Source organism: Mobula birostris, chromosome 8 (assembly GCF_030028105.1).
Source record: "Mobula birostris isolate sMobBir1 chromosome 8, sMobBir1.hap1, whole genome shotgun sequence".
Classification (NCBI taxonomy): Eukaryota; Metazoa; Chordata; class Chondrichthyes; order Myliobatiformes; family Myliobatidae; genus Mobula; species Mobula birostris.
Window position 1 is genome coordinate 88,227,791 of NC_092377.1, and position 18,975 is coordinate 88,246,765.

Sequence of the window (18,975 nt, forward strand, 5' to 3'; positions counted from 1 at the left end):
TCATTTGTAAAGACGCACATCATGCAAGAACATTCATCGGTGATTTGAGGGACAGTCCTGTCAGCTAACTTGATTGGAATTTTGGACAAAGTGATAATTATTTAATGCAAAAATTGGCATTGTGGCTGATTGTGGGGAAGGAAATTAACTGCATCAGAGAAGTGGCCAAGAAAATGAGAAATGGAATTCAATCTGGAGAAAGTGAAAGAAAATTGTTTGGGAGAGGGTATGGAAAAAAGGACACCCTGAATAATATGTACCATTCTAAATGACTAAAACTGCTCCTCATGCATTTTTAATGTATATACCAACACCCGTCATACTTGGTCCAACCCTATCTCCTTTTTAAAATAAAACACTTAGCAAATCCTACCATTATATGGAGAGGATTAGAAAGTAATGCTCACACACCCTCTCTGTTAAAAGCCTGGGAAACATCTTATGGACAGCTTAGCAACGCACCTTAGCTGCTTCGTTTTCATCACCTTATGCCTTAGTAAAATTGCCCTTTCCCAAAGTGAGAACTTTCTGCCTTTTTTCTCCCCTTAAGTCCAACTAATTTATACAACTGCCAGACTATTGTCTTTGCTATCCCTTGGGGGAAGGCACATGCATAAGGCTAGGTTTATTGAAGGGTGGAGAAGTATAGGGATCATCAGTATGTGTCTACGGATCTCTAAAATAGCAAGAAAGGTGGTAAAGATGAAAGGATATTTTACTAGTTGGTAAACTGATTGTGCAGAACCACACTTTAGGTGAAAATCTTTCCTCAACTCACTGTGTCTGACTGTCCATTTTTAAATATTGTGCATTGGACTCTTGGATTAAGAGGCACGTTCTTGTGCCTGAGGATGAGTGCTGGACTGAGGGATTGTGAAACCATTCCTTATTAATGATCACTTCAAAATAATCTCAAATTAAAGTTTGATTGTAACTTTTTAATTATTTACTCATTTACATTTTTGAGCATTTTATAAAATGTTATTCAAAAACAAAAATGCATCAGAATTATCAAAAGCTAGAAACTGCGTTAGTGACATTTGCTGACACAGCATTTCTCACAACCTCCTCTTGGCTTTGGGATTGGTTTAATCATTCAGCGGAAAATCTTAAATAGCAGTAAATCTTGAGTTCAAACATCAAAGAGTAAAAACCCTACACCACTGATCAGAGGTCAATGCAGTCAGAGAGACTGAAGTAAGTATTGTGCATGAACAATCAGGAGGAAACATTCTGCAATCTAATGTTTCTTTTCTTCCAAAACAAAAGAAAACTTGACCAACAGTTAGAGACCTCTCCTTATAATGGAAGTTCTGTCATCTGTCAATGGCTGTCGAAGGCTCCACAACCCACCAATTGTGAAAAAGCTAAACCAAGAGCTTTCTCCTAATGAATCAGAGCTATCTCTGCAGTAAGTACTCACTAAGCAAGTTGTTCCTCACATTCCCTCCCAACTTTGGTTCTCCACTTTAAATCTCTGGCTGCTGGCTTTCAGCAATGGGAACTGTTATTACTTATTTACTCAGTATACCTCCAATAATGTGTAAATCTACTTCAAGAACAACCTCAATTTTCCATTGTCACTCTTCGATGAAACCAGTCTAGTAATTCCCCTTTACCACATCACCAGCACTTCATTCCCCACCTAAAATACTGTGAGCAGAATTAGGTACATAGACCTGGTTGTGACCTTACTAGTGTTTCAACAACACATGGTGACATCCAAATGATTCAACACATCATGTCCAAAACAACAAAAGTCATGACAAAATAAACTGGAACTTGTGTAATAAACCAGCTAGACAATAAAGCAAACATGGGTGAAAAGCTATGTTGGCAGTATTAACATTAAGCTACAATCTCTTAAAATCTTTGAAAACAGTATTAAATGCTGAATGCTTTTATTTGAAGACACTGACCAACTAGTTAAAATTTGACAGTGTAGTCAAGCTAAGAGCTGTGCCAAACTTTAATATACTTAGTAGTATATTAAATACACTGTAGTATTTCCTCCAGTGACCAGACGCACATTACTGGCACTAAACTTGGCATTTTCCTACATATATTCAATGCAAGTGTTCTATAGGAGGATAACTGATTTGCGTGTTAGGGTCACATATACCAAATTGTGAATAGGTATTCTGTTGTTCCTCCTCGGAGACAAGTGGACTGGGTGCAGCCTTTGTACAATTCAGCAACTGAAATTCTTTGGTGAAACAGAATTCAATCTGGCCCAGTGTTTGGACTGACACTCCCTGTGGTTGGGGAAGTAGAGTGACAAAAGAAAACAAAGTTAAACTATTGAATTACAAGCTCATATCTTCCATAGGCATAAGAAATTCACTATAGTGAAGCATTTTTAAAGTCAGAACTTTTATCATTTCTAGTCATTTTTTTTAAACAAGAATTTACAGGTCTAAGTCGTTAAGAGTGTAAATCACTGTTTAACCTTAATTCCCAGATATGGAGAGATTAATGTTTGCTGTATACTAATGATTCCAGTATAATCTCTAGGCAATCCTATGAACAGAAGTGACCTATTGCTTCTGGTACAAGAATAACCTCTCAACACAAAACTGGTTTTATTGTGTATAATATATATTCTTATTCTGGGCGGACAAGGTGTAAATGCAAACTTGTATTAGACTATAAGACACAGGAGAAGAATTAGGCCATTTGGTCCATTGTGTCTGCTCCACCATTCCATTAAGGCTGATTTATTATCCCTCTCAAACCCACTCTCCTCCCTTCTCCCCATAACTTTTGATGCCGTTACTAATCGAGAATCTATCAACCTCCTCTGTAAATATATCCAATGACTTGGCCTCCACAGCTGGGTGTGGCAATGGATTTCACAGATTCACCTCCCCCTTGCAAAAGAAATTCCTCCTCAACTCTGTTCTAAAGGGAGGTCTGTCTATTCTGATACTGTGCTCTGTGATCCTAGGCTCCCCCACTGTGAGAAACATCCTCTTCATGTTCACTCCATCTAGGTATTCTGTTTTAAACAGTAGCACGATAGAAGTATGAAAAGTACAATGTTTTAAATTGAAAGCTTGGTTTAATTATGACTTTTTCCAAACCAGGTTTTGTTCAGAACTGTATAAATCACAAGGATACAGGAATGTACATTTGTATTACCTGGGATGGAAACATGCACTGAATCTTTGGTGTTACCCCATACACCCTCACAAGGGCATCTTCTATGACCTCCATCTAAAATTGGGAATTTTACAGTATCAGTTACAGCATCGTGATTTGCAGCATCGTAGGAAAACAAGGTGCTTAAGTTTGAAACAGTAGTGAGGACTTACCGTATAATACTTGGACGATGGCAATATATTAGACTTCTCAAGTACACTAAATAAAGTTTCAAAGATAAATTAATCACTGGAAATTATAATCCTGAATTGAAATAAATATCAGATTACAGAAGACAGGAATTGATCAGAGATGGACAGAGCACAACAGGCAAAGGTGAGGCTGGCATGTTGGTGCTGCTACCCCACAGCGCCAGTGACCCAGGCTGAATCCCGATCTCCGTGGAGTTCTCCATGTTCATCCTCTATGGATCTCTGCTTACCATAAATAGTCCTCTCTGTTGGTTTGTGTCAGATCAGGGTGAAGTTGAAAGGTTACAGGGGATAAGTAGAATATAGATTTATTTGCACTGAGAACCAGCATTGAATGATGGGGCTGTATGATCTCCTATGTAGAAGAAGGTTTATCACAGAGCTCGGGTATAATCAAAAGCAAAAGGAATGTTAGTGTCGATAAAGAAATGGGTTAAGGTAGACATGAATGCTTTGATTTGGGAATTTTTAAAAGCATAAATTAAATACAAACAACGGTAGCAGTAGGGCTCCTGGTATACGCCTCAAATAGAATGCCTTTGAACATAGAACGTAGTACATTACAGAACAATACAGGCTGACCTTTGTTTTTCAAATGTTCTAGCACATCCTCTTAACATCAACCTGTCCCAGCACATCAGTCTGTTTTACACGGACCTCACAATCATTAAGGCCCCTCTCACTGCGGAATACTGAATCAAGGAATACTTGGAATAAGGAGTAAAAACATTGTTAGATTACCCCCACCCCAATGGAACAGGGTGAGATGAGGAGGATGTGCTACCAGCAGGAGACTAATTACCTGTTCAGGTCCAGAGTTTTGAACAGTTCCAGGGCCTTACTGAAGTACTTATTCTGGGAGTTCAGGGACTCCAGTGTCGCTGCGCAGGTTCCATGTTTCTGCCACTCGTGTTTCCTGAGAAAGTGACACCCAAAATGTCAGGCTGATTCCACAGACAGATGACCATCCCTGTTAATTCCATCTTTTCAGGCTGGGTTTTACTTCATGGTGATGAAAGGTTTTCTCACACTTACTCATCTTATACAAATATCTGATTGCACGGTTCCCCTTTTTAAGATCAGTGCTACTCGGTCGCTTGTACAGTACATCGAAACAGACAGTGAAACACAATGCTTTGTGTCAACATCCAACATAGTCCACGATGTGCTGGGGAAAGGTCACAAGCATCGTCATGCTTTCAGCATCACCACAGCGTGCCCGTAAGGGTGCCATAGTAGCCTAGCGGTTAGCACGACGCTATTACAGCCCAGGGCATCAGAGTTCCATTCCGACATCATCAGTAAGGGGTCTGTATGTCTGGTTAGTAGATTAATTGGTCACTGTAAATTGTCCCGTGATTAGGCGAGGGTTAGATCAGGGGTTGCTGGGTAGTGTGGCTCGAAGGGCCAGAAGGGCCTATTCTGTGCTGTATCTCTAAATAAATAATAAATTTACTAAACCTAATTCATATTTCTTTGGACTGTGGGAGGAAACCAGAGCACCCAGAGGAAATCCACGCGGTCACTGGAAGAAAGTACAAACTCCTTACAGACAGAAGTGGGATTTGAATCCCGTTCTTACAGCTGGTGCTGTAAAGTGTTATGTTAACTGCTACACTACCGTGCCACCCCCTACGGTACCATCCCACCCACTACACTACCATGCTACAATTCCTCAAAACGTGCTCCTTTTTCTGGATTCCAATCACTCCTAATAACCACTTCCACTTCAAAAGATGAAAACTTGGAGTGGGCAGCCATTCAACCCCTTTGTGCCTGGTGTCATTCAAATAAGGTTAAACTTGATCTTTCACCTCAGTGTCATTTTCCTGCACTAACCACAAATCCCTCGACTCCCTTAAAAATCAAGCAACTTTGAGGCAGAAAATCTTATCCTTTCTCCGGAAAGATTGTTTATTCGGACTTTTTTAACTGATTACAAATCATAATAAATTTATGCATTTTTGTTAGTCACTTAGCCTAATATGACCTTGTCCACCCATCTCCTAACCTTTAATTATATTTCTGTAGCATCTTGAAGTTTTGTGTTAAGGACATTATTAATGTAACTAGGCATAAATATCGAGCTCCTGGCAGTAGTTTTCCCATTGTACTCTTCAACCATGTGGGGAGGTAGAAATTTTAAGTATTTAAAAACTGAGATTGCTACAAATACTCAGGTTGAGCAGCATCTGTGCAGGTAGAAACTGAGTTACCATTTTACACCAATGACTGTTCCATTAGAAACTGAATTCCTACCCAACCATCAGCAACTATTTATACTAATCCCATGCCATTCTACCCATGTTCCCATCAAATCAACCCCAAATTCTACCACTCACCCACACACTAAGGGCAATTAACCTACAACTTGTCCTGCAGTTGTGAGTTGGGTGCAGGAACCCTTCTAAGTGCCCCTCACAAGTATGGGGCACTAAATTTAAAATCCTCCTGTCCCCAACCCTACCCCTATTCCTGCCCTGACTGAGAAAGCCACCTCAGCATGGGTACCTATTCAAAAGCACGACCTTCCTTTTCCATACTGTTCAATAGCATTCAGGCTGTCGGAATATCTCTCGAAGGCAGCAGAGATGCATCTGCATCACTTCCTTACTTGTTATGCACTTATTTAACTTTGGTTAATTTAAGAGTATTGTACCTCTTGCAGTTGAAACCATTACTAAAACAGATTACGCAGTTGAATTTGGTGGGACTGGGGATGTCTGTTTAATGGGTAAAAGATTAATTGCTGTTCGTGTGGAGTGTGCATGTTCTCCACATTTCCCTGCTCACATCACCAAGATGGGAACACAAGGGACTGCAGATACTGGAAACTGCAGCAATACAAAAATTGCTGTAGGAACTCGACAGGACTGGAGGGATAGACTGTCGATGTCTCAGGCCAAGACTCTTTACCTTGAACCAAAACGTTGGCTGTCTACTTCTCTCAATGGCTGCTACCTGACCTGCTGAGTTCCTCCAGCATCGTGTGTGTTTTGCCACAAAGACGTGTGGGTTGGTAGGTTAAACGGTCACTGTAAATTGACCCCCACTGGAGGTGGGAAATTCTGAGACCAGCCGATTGAAACGTGAAGCAAATAAGGTGTAAATCCATGTGCGACCGTTGGTGGGTTGATGCTACGCTGGATCACTCTGACTCTACGGCAGATCGTGCTGACTGGGCTCTGGTTTTCAAGTCTGATTTCAGCGGCTCCCAGGTGTGGGGATGCTTAGGGCCCTATTTGAATGGAACTCCACACACCACACACCTGTCCAAGCAGGTAGACTGGAATCCAGATGGATTGTTGACACTGAAATCAGCAAGGCGATACCTCCAAAGTGCAGCCCTCCTCGGGACTGTGTTGCCAACACGAACAATGGAGCTGTGAACAATGGGAGGCATTAAAAGCCAGGTGATCATCTCAAGACCTACCAGAGCTGAGTACTATTGGGATGGATCAAATCAGGCCACCACTGCTTCAAGTCGGATAAGATATCCTGCAAATAAACAGAAACATAAGGCACTTTAACTGCCAAGGGATGCAGTGCAACAACGTAAATAAGAGTCCAACCAGTGAGATTTTAATCTGATCTTATACTTTAGAACAGCTCATCATTCTGAATCCATGAAGCTGGATTGCCACTGTCTGAAAGACAAGGCTTGAATCACCTCCTAATGTAGAACTTAGAACAGCACAGCACGGGAACAGACCCTTTGGCTCACAATGGTGTGCCGAACCAATTAAATTAGTCATCACAAACACGAGAAAATCTGCAGTTGCTGGAAATCTGAGCAACACACACAAAATGCTGGAGGAACTCAGCAGGCCAGGCAGCGTCTATGGAAAAGAGTACACTTGACATTTTGGGTCGAGACCCTTCCTCAGGACTGGAAAAAAAGATGAAGGGTCAGAGTAAGAAGATGGGGTGGGGGGGAAGGGGAGGGGAGGATGAACCACAAGGTGATAGGTGAAACCGGGGTGGCGGGGTAGGGTGAAGTAAAGAGCTCGGAAGTTGATTGCTGAAAGTGGAGATACAGGGCTGGACAGGGGGGAATCGGATAGGAGAGGACAGAAGGCCATGGAAGAGAGAGAAGGAGGAGGAGCACCAGGGGAGGTGATAGGCAGACAAGGAGATAAGGTGAGAGAGGGAAATGGGAATGGGGAATGTTGAAGTGGGGGGAGGCATTACCGGAAGTTCGAGAAAGCAATGTTTATGCCATCAGGTTGGAGGCTACCCAGATGGAATATAAAATGTTACTCCTCCAACCTGAGTGTGGCCTCATTGCGACTGTAGAGGAGGCCATGGATAGAGATATTGGAACGGGAATGGGAAGTGGAATTAAAATGAGTGGCCACTGGGGGATTGTGCTTCTTCTGGTGGACGGAGTGTAGGTGCTTGGCGAAGCGGTCTCCCAATCTACCTTGGGTCTCACCGATATACAGGAGGCCACACTGGGAGCACTGGACAGTGTACAGGAGCCCAACAGACCATATCCTTCTATTTTTCCTCTCATTCATGTCTATCAGAATGTCTCTTAAAAGTCTTTAATGTTCATGCCTCTACACATTCCTGATACCTACCACTCTCCGTGTAAAAACTTTCCCCTCACAACTCCTTTGAAATTACCCCCTCTCATCTTAAATGCATGCCTTCCGGTATTAGACATTTCACCCCTGTCTCCTCTCTATGCCTCTCATAATCCTATAAACCTCGATCAGATCTCCCCTCAGCCTCTGCCACTCCAGAGAAAACAACCAGAGTTTGTCCATCACATGTCCTCTAATCCAGGCAGCATCTTGGTGAACCTCTTCTTCACCCTCTCCGAAGCCTCAGCATCCTTCCTAAAATCGGGCCACCAGAACAGTATGCAATACTCAGACACAGCCTAACCAGAGTTTTATAAAGCTGCAATATTACATCCTGACTTCTGAAATCAGTGCCTCGACCAATAAAAGCAAGCACGCCGTATGCCGCCTTATAGGCATAGACGTAGATGTAGACATAGACATAAGTCATAGACATTATAGACATAGACATTAGTCACAGACAGATAGATATACTTTATTGATCCCGAAGGAAATTGGGTTTCGTTACAGCTGCACCAACCAAGAATAGAGGATAAATATAGCAATACAAAACCACAAACAATCAAACAACAATATGCAAACTATGCCAGCTGGAAATAAGTCCAGGACCAGCCCATTGGCTCAGGGTGTCTGACCCTCCACAGAAGGAGCTGCAAAGTTCGATGGCCACAGGCAGGAACAACCTCCCATGACACCCAGTGTTGCATCTCGGTGGAATATGGCCGGAGTCCAACAGCAAAAATTTCAATATCCGGGCTACAAACACGTTCCTTGATCGTAATATGCCCAGGATTGCACCATCTGTTGTTTACCAGAACAGCAAGCTCCCCTCCTTTACGCTTACCGCTCTCAGTGCACTTCCGGTCAGCCCAAACGGTCTGGAAGCCCTCCATGGAAGCGTTTTGGTTGGGTATGTCCGCGTGCAGTCACGTTTCAGTAAAACACATAACACTGCACTCCTGAAATGTTCTCTGACTCCTGGCTAGCGCCGTCAATTCATCCATTTTATTACCCAGCGATCTCACACTGCCCATAATGAGAGGGGGCGACACGGCTTATAACTCCTCTTCTCCATAAGTCTCTGTTGTCTTGCCCCAGTCTTCTTCCCTCGCCTTTTTGATCCCCCTCTGCATCCTCTGTGTGTTTTCCTCCAGATTTCAGCCGGGGTGTCCGCCGCTCTGTTCGCTAAACCAGCCGGCATAAGCACAATCAGCAGGTCCCTGGAATAAACAATGCGACCATACTGCTGCCCCGCTAATGAGACGTGTCCGAATGTAACTATTTCCAGTGCTAAAAACCCAAATAAAACTCTCCACCAGCATGTTAGAGAGGGTGCAGCTTCAACGTGTTACCGTGAAAAAAAATTACAACAAATAACGTAAGTTAAGAAAGTAAGAAGGAAAAAGTAAGAAAACTAGTCAGGGCGGCTGTAACAGGCTGCACGCACAACCCGGCGTATGCGCACTAATCCACCCTATTAACATGTGTACCTACCTCTGGGGAGCTATGAACCCGGATTCCAGTAGCCCTCTGCACATCAGTACTGTTAAGAGCAAGACCTTTACATTCTCTTTGCATTTGACCTACCAAGGTGCAACATTTCACACTTGGCAGAGTTAAAATCCACCTGCTTTCCTCTGTCCATATCTGTAACTGATCTATATCCCATTGTCTTCTTTGCCCATCTTTGACACGATCAACAACATTTCCAGTCTTCATATCATCTGCAGACTGACTAATCCAGCCATCTACATTTTCATCCAGGTCATTTATATACACCACAAACAGCAGAGACCGCGAGTTTACAGCGATCCAAAGCCAGTCGCTTCCAAGGTAAACCAATCGAGAAAAGCAGAACCACACATCTGTTTCACTTCAATGAATTCCAAATAACTTGCTTGTGTAAATCTTAGTCCTGACCATCGTCACATGTTCATCACCAGTGTTTCACTTGGATGGTGACATCAAGCACCAGGGACAGAAATGAGCGCAAAAAATAGCAGAGGAAGACCGATTCTTTGTCCATCAGACCAGGAGTCTAGTTCAGGCCACTCATAACCCTGGCTGCGTCACAGCCCGGTGTGGGAACACCAATGCCTTTGAACAGAAAATCCTACTAAAGGTAGTGGATTCGGCCCAGTACGTCACAGGAAAAGCCCTCACAACCATTGAGTGCATTTACATGACATGCTGTTGTAGGAAAGCAGCATCTATCATCAGGGACCCCCACCAACAGGCCATGCTCTCTTCTTGCTGCTCCCATCAGGTAGAAAGTATAAGTACCTAAGGACTCGCACCACCAGATTCAAGAATAGTTACTACCCCTCAGCCATCAAGCTCTTGAACAAACGACATAACTACACTCACTTACCCATCCATTGAGATGTTCCCACAACCAATGATCTCACTTTAAGAACTCTTTATCTCACTGTCTCGTTATTTATTGCTATTTATTTATTCTTCCATTTGCAGTTTGTTGTCTTCTGCATTGATCATGTTTAATTACTATTCTATAGATTTGCTGAGTATGCCCACAGGAAAATGAATCTCAGGGTTGTATATAGTGACATATATGTACTTTGATAATAAAGTTTACTTTAAACTTTGAACTATAAATGCAACATCAACTCAAGTAAAAATCATCCCTCATCATCTCTACACAGATTACAGATCCAATATTAAAACTAATAATAACTTGGGGCAATTTCTGTTTAAAGTTTTAGCTTTACAGTTCCCTGCTCCATTCCAAACCCAGTAAGTGCTGTAATCTAATCAAGCTCGTGTGAATACCATATAAAATAAATTTAACATAACTCTTAAATCTACAGTACTTTAACCAAAACAATAAACCCTTCCTGATAGTTCAATGACCACATCATACCGAACCAAGGAAGTAAACGCTGTCACACGTAAATGAACAGCCGATGGGCCTACCTATTAATCCCACCGTGAATACCCACCTGCACATTTTTAATGTTGAAATGCCAGGAATTATTGCACATCTGGTTACTTTTAGGCCTGTTTGGATTAAAAAAAAACACATGCATTTGTTTTCTGTTATCCACTTGGAAATTGTTTTAACGTAGGATGTGGAAGCTATAGAGAGAGTGCAGAGGAGATTTACAAGGGTGTTGCCTGGATTGGGGAGCATGCCTTATGAGAACAGGTTGAGTGAACTAGGCCTTTTCTCCTTGGAGCGACAGAGGGTGAGAGGTGACCTGATAGAGGTGTACAAGATGATGAGAGGCTTTGATCATGTGGATAGTCAGAGGCTTTTCCCCAGGGCTGAATTAGCTAACACGAGAGGGCACAGTTTTAAGGTGCTTGGAAGTAGGGTCAGAGTGGATGTCAGGGGTAAGTTTTTTTTTTAATACACAGAGTGGTGAGTGCGTGGAATGAGCTGCTGGTGACGGTGGTGGAGGTGGATATTATGGTCTTTTAAGAGACTCCTGGATAGGTACATGGGGATTAGAAAAACAGAGGGCTATGGGTAACCCTAGGTAATTTTTAAAGTAAGTACATGTTCAGTACAGCATTGTGGGCTGAAAGGCATGTATTGTGCTGCATTGCGCTATGTTTCTAAATAAAATCAAGATGATGAAAAAACACCAAGTAAAGGCAACATATACGCTCTGAGGGATAAATTAACATTTCAGTCTCAGCGAAAGGGCTTTCTGTGAAGGGTCTGTGTTCCTCATCCCAGTAGTTCATTTTCTTCCTTCCCAAGAGAACAAGATGGGAGAATGGGGGGGGGGGGGGGGGGTGGAGGCGGAGTGGTGAGCTCCTCGTCAGTGGAAAGGAATGAAATTTTGTTTGAAAGGAATGAAATTTTGTTTGAAAGGAGCAGAGAGAGAACAGGAGGGAGAAGAAGAGGGGCTCAGAGATAAAGACTGAAAAGCAGAAATTAATATTGCTCTTTAGCACAGCTTGGACTATCAAAGAAAACCAAATACCAAGAAAACAAAAGGTTCTTTTGGATGTTAGGGAGAAGTAGAAAAATCAGGAAGTTGTCAATGAAGTAAAGGTTTGGCTGTGATCTTATTAAGTTGAACAGAAGACACTGGTGTTCCTACTCTTTATATTCTTAGCATGTCTACAGAGCTGCTGGGGGCCATACTTTGGCTGAGTCTCACTATCATATTCAGGCAGGCACAGTATCTCCCAGCATTATGCAACAATAGGCAAATAAGCTCTGACAGAATATTGGCCAATATTTCCTGGTCATTTATCTCACCTGACACCCGTGGGATCTTACTGTGCATGAACTGACCCAGGGGTCAACTACTATTCATTGTCATCATTATGTGCTGTGTCACATGACGTATACGATCATGGTCTGTCCATGACTATGATGGTTCTTGGCAATATTTTCTACAGAAGTGGTTTGCTGATGTCGTCTTCTGAGCAGTGTCTTTACCAGATGGGTGACCCCAGCCATTATCAATACTCTTCAGGGATTGTCTGCCTGGCATCAGTGGTTGTAGAACCAGGACTTGTGATATGCACCAGCTGCACATACAACCATTCACCACCTACTCCTATGGCTTCACATGATCTTGATTGGGGGGAGGAGAGGGGAGGCAGTGCTAAGCAGGTGCTACGCCTTGCCCAAAGGTGACCTGTTGGCTACTTGGGGGGGGGGGCAGGGGAGGCAGTGCTAAGCAGGTGCTACACCTTGCCCAAAGGTGACCTGTTGGCTACTTGGGGGGGGGGGGCAGGGGAGGCAGTGCTAAGCAGGTGCTACACCTTGCCCAAAGGTGACCTGTTGGCTAGTGGAGAGAAGGGGAACCTTGCATCTCCTTTGGTAGAGACGTAGCTCCAACCCACCACCATGAACCCCCCCAAAATAGCCGGCTGGAATTTGCACTGAAACAACGCATAGACATTGGACTAGATTACACTGTTTTGCAAGATCATTGATGGAAGTATCTACTCACCAGAGTCCATGAACAGTCCAATAGTTAATGCCAGGAGGGACTTTGCATTCTTCACCCTTCCTCTAGAGCAGAAAAAGGCAATGACTGCTTACAAAATTACAAGCAGATCAAAATTTATGTTTGTGATCCCACTCTACACATCCTTTTACATAAAATACCGTACACACAATCCTTGCAATTGTAACAATCAAAACGGAAAATGTGTTAACTTGTCCTTAGGCAAAGCTCTCAGAAAAACCATGCAAAGCAGAAAAGGTTATTGTAGTGACCTCCTTACCCAAGGTGGCCAGGCCTTCGGGTGTCTTTAAGCCATTCATAAGTGAATTTGCCAGATCACATCTGAAAGCTGGAGGAACAGCTGCCAGTGTTCAACCAAATGTCCCACTATGACATCACATCTCTCTGTCGATGACAAAGATTCTTGAGAATGTCCTGTATCAATCAGGCTGTTCCCTCTTCCTCCTGACATCCACCTCTCTCTCCTTCACCTCCAAATACAGTATCCACTTCTTCCTTCCCTGATGGTTCTCACGTAGGCAAGTAGGATTAGTGTAGATGGCCAAAAAGGTGGGGCATGCACTTGGTGGATCACAGAGCCCGTCTCCGTGCCACACAACTCCATGAGCTTATTCTGCAAACCATTTCATCTGTGTGTCAGAGAAACCAGGGGATTCCACACCACCCCAGCACTCCGGAAAACTGTGCCCAGCAAAAACCTGAATAATTGGTTTATTCTTTATGAGCTGTCTCACTGTAACACTTCCAATTTAAAACGTGCTCATCCTGGTTCCTCTTCACAATCTGCCTTCCCTTTCCTCCTGGTGACGTTGACTCTTCAGTTCCAATTGACTCCTGATGCCTTGATGTAAATTCACAGTCGTTGTATCATTATGGCAGGGAAACAGGCCTACCGGCCCATCAAACCTGTGGTGACCATCATCCCCCCACATGCAATAATACTACATTTGTTATTATTCACACATATCCCAGTAATCCTTCCACTTTTATTTATTTAGAGAAGATGCACTGTAACATCCTTTTGAGCCCAATGAGCCCGCGCCATGTGGCTAATTAACCCACTAACCCATGCGTCTCTGGAATGTGGGAGGAAACCGGAGCACCCAGAGAAAACACACGCAGTCACGGGGAGAACATACAAACCCCTCGCCGACAGCAGCACAATTGAACTTGCTTTGCCCCTCTCTCCACTCGCCTAGGTAAGATTCTGGGGACATTCACAGTGACCTTTCCGATATTGCCGGAAACGGAGGAACCAAAGGAAAAGGCCTTATGGAAATCCGTGCGGTCAGAGGACAACGTGCAAAGTCCACACCGGAGATCAGGATTGAGCCTGGGTCATAGGAGCTGTGGGGCGACAGCTCTGTTAGCTATGCCACTGTGCCAGGTCCAGGTAATTCTGGTCCAAATGTACCATGATACTTTGACCCACCCGCTACCTGAGACAGTACTCATCAGATAACAGACTGGAGTATAAACTCAAGCAGATTCCACCCACTCCACCACTATCTTTATGAACCAAAGGCACCCTCACTAAGATAAAAGAAATAAGTGCAGAATTAGCCATTTGGACCATCAAGTCTCCTATGCCACTCCGTCTTGGTCACCACTAGTCACCAGCAGCCAGGCTCCCTTTATTCCCACTCTTTGCCTCCACACAGTCAGTCAATCTTCTATCCGTGCTAGTATCTTTCCTGTAATACCGTGGGCTCTTGTTAAGGAACCCCATGTGCTGCACCTTGTCAATGGTCTTCTGAAAATCCAAGTAAACAACATACGTTGGCTCTCCTTTGTCTCTCTTGTCTGTTGTTTCCTCAAACAATTCCAACAGATTTGTCAGGCAAAGTTTTCCCTTTAGGAAACCATGCAACTTTGGGCCCATTTTATCATGTGCCTGCAAATATGCCAAAACCTCATCTTTAATAATGGACTCCAGCAAAACCCCAACCACTGAAGTCAGGCTCACTGCGATTTCTTTGCTGCTGCCTCCCTCCCTTCTTGAAGAGTGGAGTGACATTTGCAATTTTCCTGTCTCGTGGAACCATTCCAAAATCTAGTGATCCTTGAAATATCATTACTGATGCCTCCACAATCTCTACAGCAACCTCTTTCAGAACCCTGGGGTGTAGACCATCTGGCCCAGGTGACTTATCCGCCTTCAGACCTTTCAGCTTCCCAAGTACCTTCTCCTTAGTAATAGCAACTACACTCACTTCTGCTCCCTGACACTCTTGGATTTCTGGCATACTGCTGGTGTCTTCCAAAGTAAAGACTGACGCAAAATATGCCTAATTAGCCAGTGTGGCTTTGGGTGTGGCAGGTTGTGCCTTATGATCTTGATTCAGTTTTTTGACAAGGTGACAAGAGAGATTGATGAGGGTAGAGCAGTGGATGTTGTCTACATGGATTTTAGTAAGGTGTTTGACAAAGGTCCTCACAGGAAGCTAATCCAGAAGATTAAGATGCATGGGATCTGTGGCAAATTGGCTGTTTGGATTGAGAACTGAATTGCGCACAGAAGACAGAGGGTAGTGATTGAAGGGATGTATTTGAGTTGATGGTCTATAATTAGCGTAGTTCCGCAGGGATCTGTGCTGGGACCCCTGATATCTGTAATGGATATAAATGACCTGGATGAAAATGTAGATGGGTGGGTTAGTAAATTTGCGAATGATACCAAGATCGGTGGAGTTGTGGATCATGTAGAAGACCAGCAAGGCATACTGCACAATAGAGAACTGTTGCAGACATGGGCTGAAAAATGGCAGAAGGAGTTTAACCCAGATAAATGTGAGGTGTTGCACCTTGGTAGGGAAAATGCAAAGAGACAGTTCACTGTTAAGGTCAAGGTCCTTAACAGTACTGATGAGCAGAGAGATCATGGGATCCGAGTTCATAGCTCCATGAAAGTGGTGACACAGATCGATAAGGTGATTAAGAAGGCTTATGGAATGCTTGCTTTTATTAGTCAAGGTATTGAGTTCAGAAGTCAGGAGTTATGTTGCAACTTTATAAAACTCTGGTTAGGCCAAATCTGGAGTATTGCATACAGTTCTGGTCACCCCACTATAGGGAAGATGTTGGGGCTTTATCAGGATGCTGCCTGGTTTACAGGGCATGTGCTATCACAAGAGGCTGCATAAACTTGTTTCTTTTTCCAGGTGTGCAGGAGGCTGGGAGAGATCTGATTGAGGTTTACAAGATGATGAGATGTACAGACAGAGTGGACGGAGAGTATCCATTTCCCAGGGTTGAAATGTCTAATACCAGGGGGCATGCAGTGAAGGTGAGAGGGGGTAGGTTCAAGGGAGACGTGAGTGTAAGTTTCTTTTTACTCAGGGAGTCGTGGATGCCTGGAGTGCACTGCCTGGTATGCTGGTAGAGGCAAATACATTAGTTCTTAAGAGACATTGGGATAGGCACATGGATGTAAGAAAGATGGAAGGATTCAGGCTTGGTGAAGGCAGAAGGGACTAGTGTTTGGGTGTTTTTGATTTGCTTCTTAACAAATTGTGGGCCAAATGGCCTGTTCCCATTGAGGTACTCTTCTATGTTCAAGGTTCAGCTGCCATTTCTTTGTCCCCCATTACTAACTCTCCAGTTTTCCAGCAGTCCAATATCCACTCTCAACTCTCCTTTACTCTTTATACATTTGAAAAATGCTTTTTGTATCCTCTTTTATATTATTGGCTAGCTTACCTTCACCTTTCCTCTCCCTATAGCTTTTTAGTTGACTTCTGCTGGTTTTAAAAAGCTTCCCAGTCTTCTAACATCTGACTAATTTTTGCTATTTATATGCCCTCTCTTTTGCTTTTATGCCGTCTTTTACTTCCCTGGTCAGCCATGGTTGCCTCATCCTCCCTTTCGAATACTTCTTCATCCTTGCGATTTATCTATCCTGCGCCTTCCGATTGCCCCCGGAAACTCCAGCCACTGCTGTACTGCTGTCACCCACACTCGTGTCCCCTTCCAGTCAATGCTGGCCAGCTCTTCTCTCATGCCTCTGTAATTCCCTTTACTCCACTGTAATGCTGATACATTTGACTTTAGCTTCTCCTTCTCAAATGGCAGGATGAATTGTATCATGTTATGATCACCGTCTCCTAAGCTCCCTAATCAAATCAGGTTCATTGCACAACACACAACTAACTACAGTCCAACTCTAAAATGGGTCAAATAATGAAGAGACCTGGGACACTCCGGCCTTGATGTCCCAAACGTCCACATATAGACCCAATGGGCAAAAGGGCCTGCATCTGTGTTGCATTAATTTACAGTGGCTGCACATCAGTGACTTCCATTTTTAATATTTCAACCTAAACAGTAAACATTGGCACGAGTTCGAGTTGAGTCAGTAACCTCCAGCACGAGGAAGCTTAAACAATGGACAATGTCAGCTCAAAATTTTGCTGACTCACAAATAAGCTAGTTCGATTTAAGCTGCTTCAGGGAAATATGTAGCAGTTAAGATAAATCATCGACATGGATAATATAAAGTAAAAAGTACACAATTGATCGCAGTTTGATTTTTCAGAGGACACTGCCTGAGTGCAGGTACATACAGAGGAAAGTTAAAAACAATCTACCTCTCGCTTGCAGACTTACCAAACACACAGTCTGAGGCCACTCCTGAGACAATACCAGACTGTGCCATGGGTGCTTTGCACTGCAAAAGATCAGACACTACAATCAGTGCACTAAACAGTATGCTGGAGGCACGTAGCAGGTCTATGGGGAGGGGGAGGTGTTGTCAATGCTTTGGGTCAAAACAAAGCATCAGAATTAGTGCTTCATTTCATCACTTCATGTTCCACAATTCAACTTCTTTCAGAGATCCGAACTTCATAAATAACCTGAATTGCACAAAGTCGGTTACAAGAAAACATAAGCATGAGATTCTGCAGATGCTGGAAATCCAGAGCAACACACACAGACTGCTGGAGAAACAGCAGGTCAGGCAGCACCTATGGAAATGAACAAACAGTCAATGTTTCGGGTCAAGAACCTTAATCATGTGTGCATTGCTCTGGTGACAAGTAAGGATTTCAGTGATCCGTGGTCTGATACTTGGTCAGGATGGAGTTGGTTAACTTTAACCTCAGTCAGCAGTGCTCTACTGACCTTCCTGGATGAGGGGTTGAGGGACTAAGGGGGAAATAAACCCACAAGATATAGGAGCAGAATTAGGCCACTTGGCCCATTGATTTTGCTCCACCATTTCAACATGGCTGATCCAATTTCCTCTGAGCCCCAATCTCCTGCCTTCTCCCCGTATCCCTTCTTGCATTGACCACTCAATAATCTAGCAACTTCTACCTTAAATATACATAAAGACTTGGCCTCCACAGCTGCGTGGCAACGAATTCCACAGATCCACTGCTCTCTGGCTGAAGAAATTCTTCCTCATCTCCGTCCTAAAAGGACTCTGAGGCTGTGTCCTGTGTCTTAGACTCCCCCTACAATAGGAAACATCCTCTCCACATCCACTCTGTCAAGGCCTTTCACCATTCAATAGGTTTCAATGAGGTCACCTCTCATTCTTCTGAGTTCTAGTGAACACATGTCCAGAGCCACCGAACGCTCTGCATACATTTTTGTGAATTCCCTTTGAACCCTCTCCAGTTTCAGCACGTTCCTCTTAAGATAAGGGGCCCAAAACTGCTCAGAATACTCCAAGTGAGGCCTCACCAGTGCTTGAGAAAATCTCAGCATTACATCCTTGCTGTTATATTCTAGTCCTCTTGAAGTGAATGCTAACATCACATTTGCCTTCCTCACCACAGACTCAACCTGCAAATTAAACCTTGGGGAATCCTGCACAAGGACTCCCAAGACCCTTTGTGCCTCAGTTTTTTGCATTTTCTCTTCACTTAGGAAATAGTCAGCCCTTTCATTTCTTCTACCAAAGTGCATGACCATACACTTCCCAACACTATTCCATCTGCCACTCCTTTGCCCATTCTCCTACTTTGTCTAAGTCCTTCTGTAGCCCCAGTACTTCCTCAGAACTATTTACCCCTTCACCTATCTTTGTATCGTCTGCAAACTTTGCAACAAAGCCATCAATTCCATCATCCA

General features: G+C 43.5%; 1 protein-coding gene across 3 annotated transcripts in view; it reads right to left on the minus strand.

Annotated features, from left to right (window-relative positions):
* Positions 1-923: 923 nt before the first annotated feature.
* Positions 924-18,975, minus strand: part of rnaset2 (ribonuclease T2) — a 34,005-nt gene continuing 15,953 nt past the window's right edge. For all 3 annotated transcript variants that reach the window (XM_072265602.1, XM_072265601.1, XM_072265603.1), the window contains exons 3-10: positions 17,503-17,563; positions 12,880-12,941; positions 10,903-10,960; positions 6,787-6,851; positions 4,156-4,269; positions 3,315-3,360; positions 3,142-3,216; positions 924-2,255 (exon numbers count right to left, since the gene is read on the minus strand). In XM_072265602.1, the coding sequence (XP_072121703.1) occupies positions 2,067-2,255; positions 3,142-3,216; positions 3,315-3,360; positions 4,156-4,269; positions 6,787-6,851; positions 10,903-10,960; positions 12,880-12,941; positions 17,503-17,563 (670 nt within the window). In that variant the 3' untranslated portion in view covers positions 924-2,066. The remainder of the gene's footprint in view (positions 2,256-3,141; positions 3,217-3,314; positions 3,361-4,155; positions 4,270-6,786; positions 6,852-10,902; positions 10,961-12,879; positions 12,942-17,502; positions 17,564-18,975) is intronic.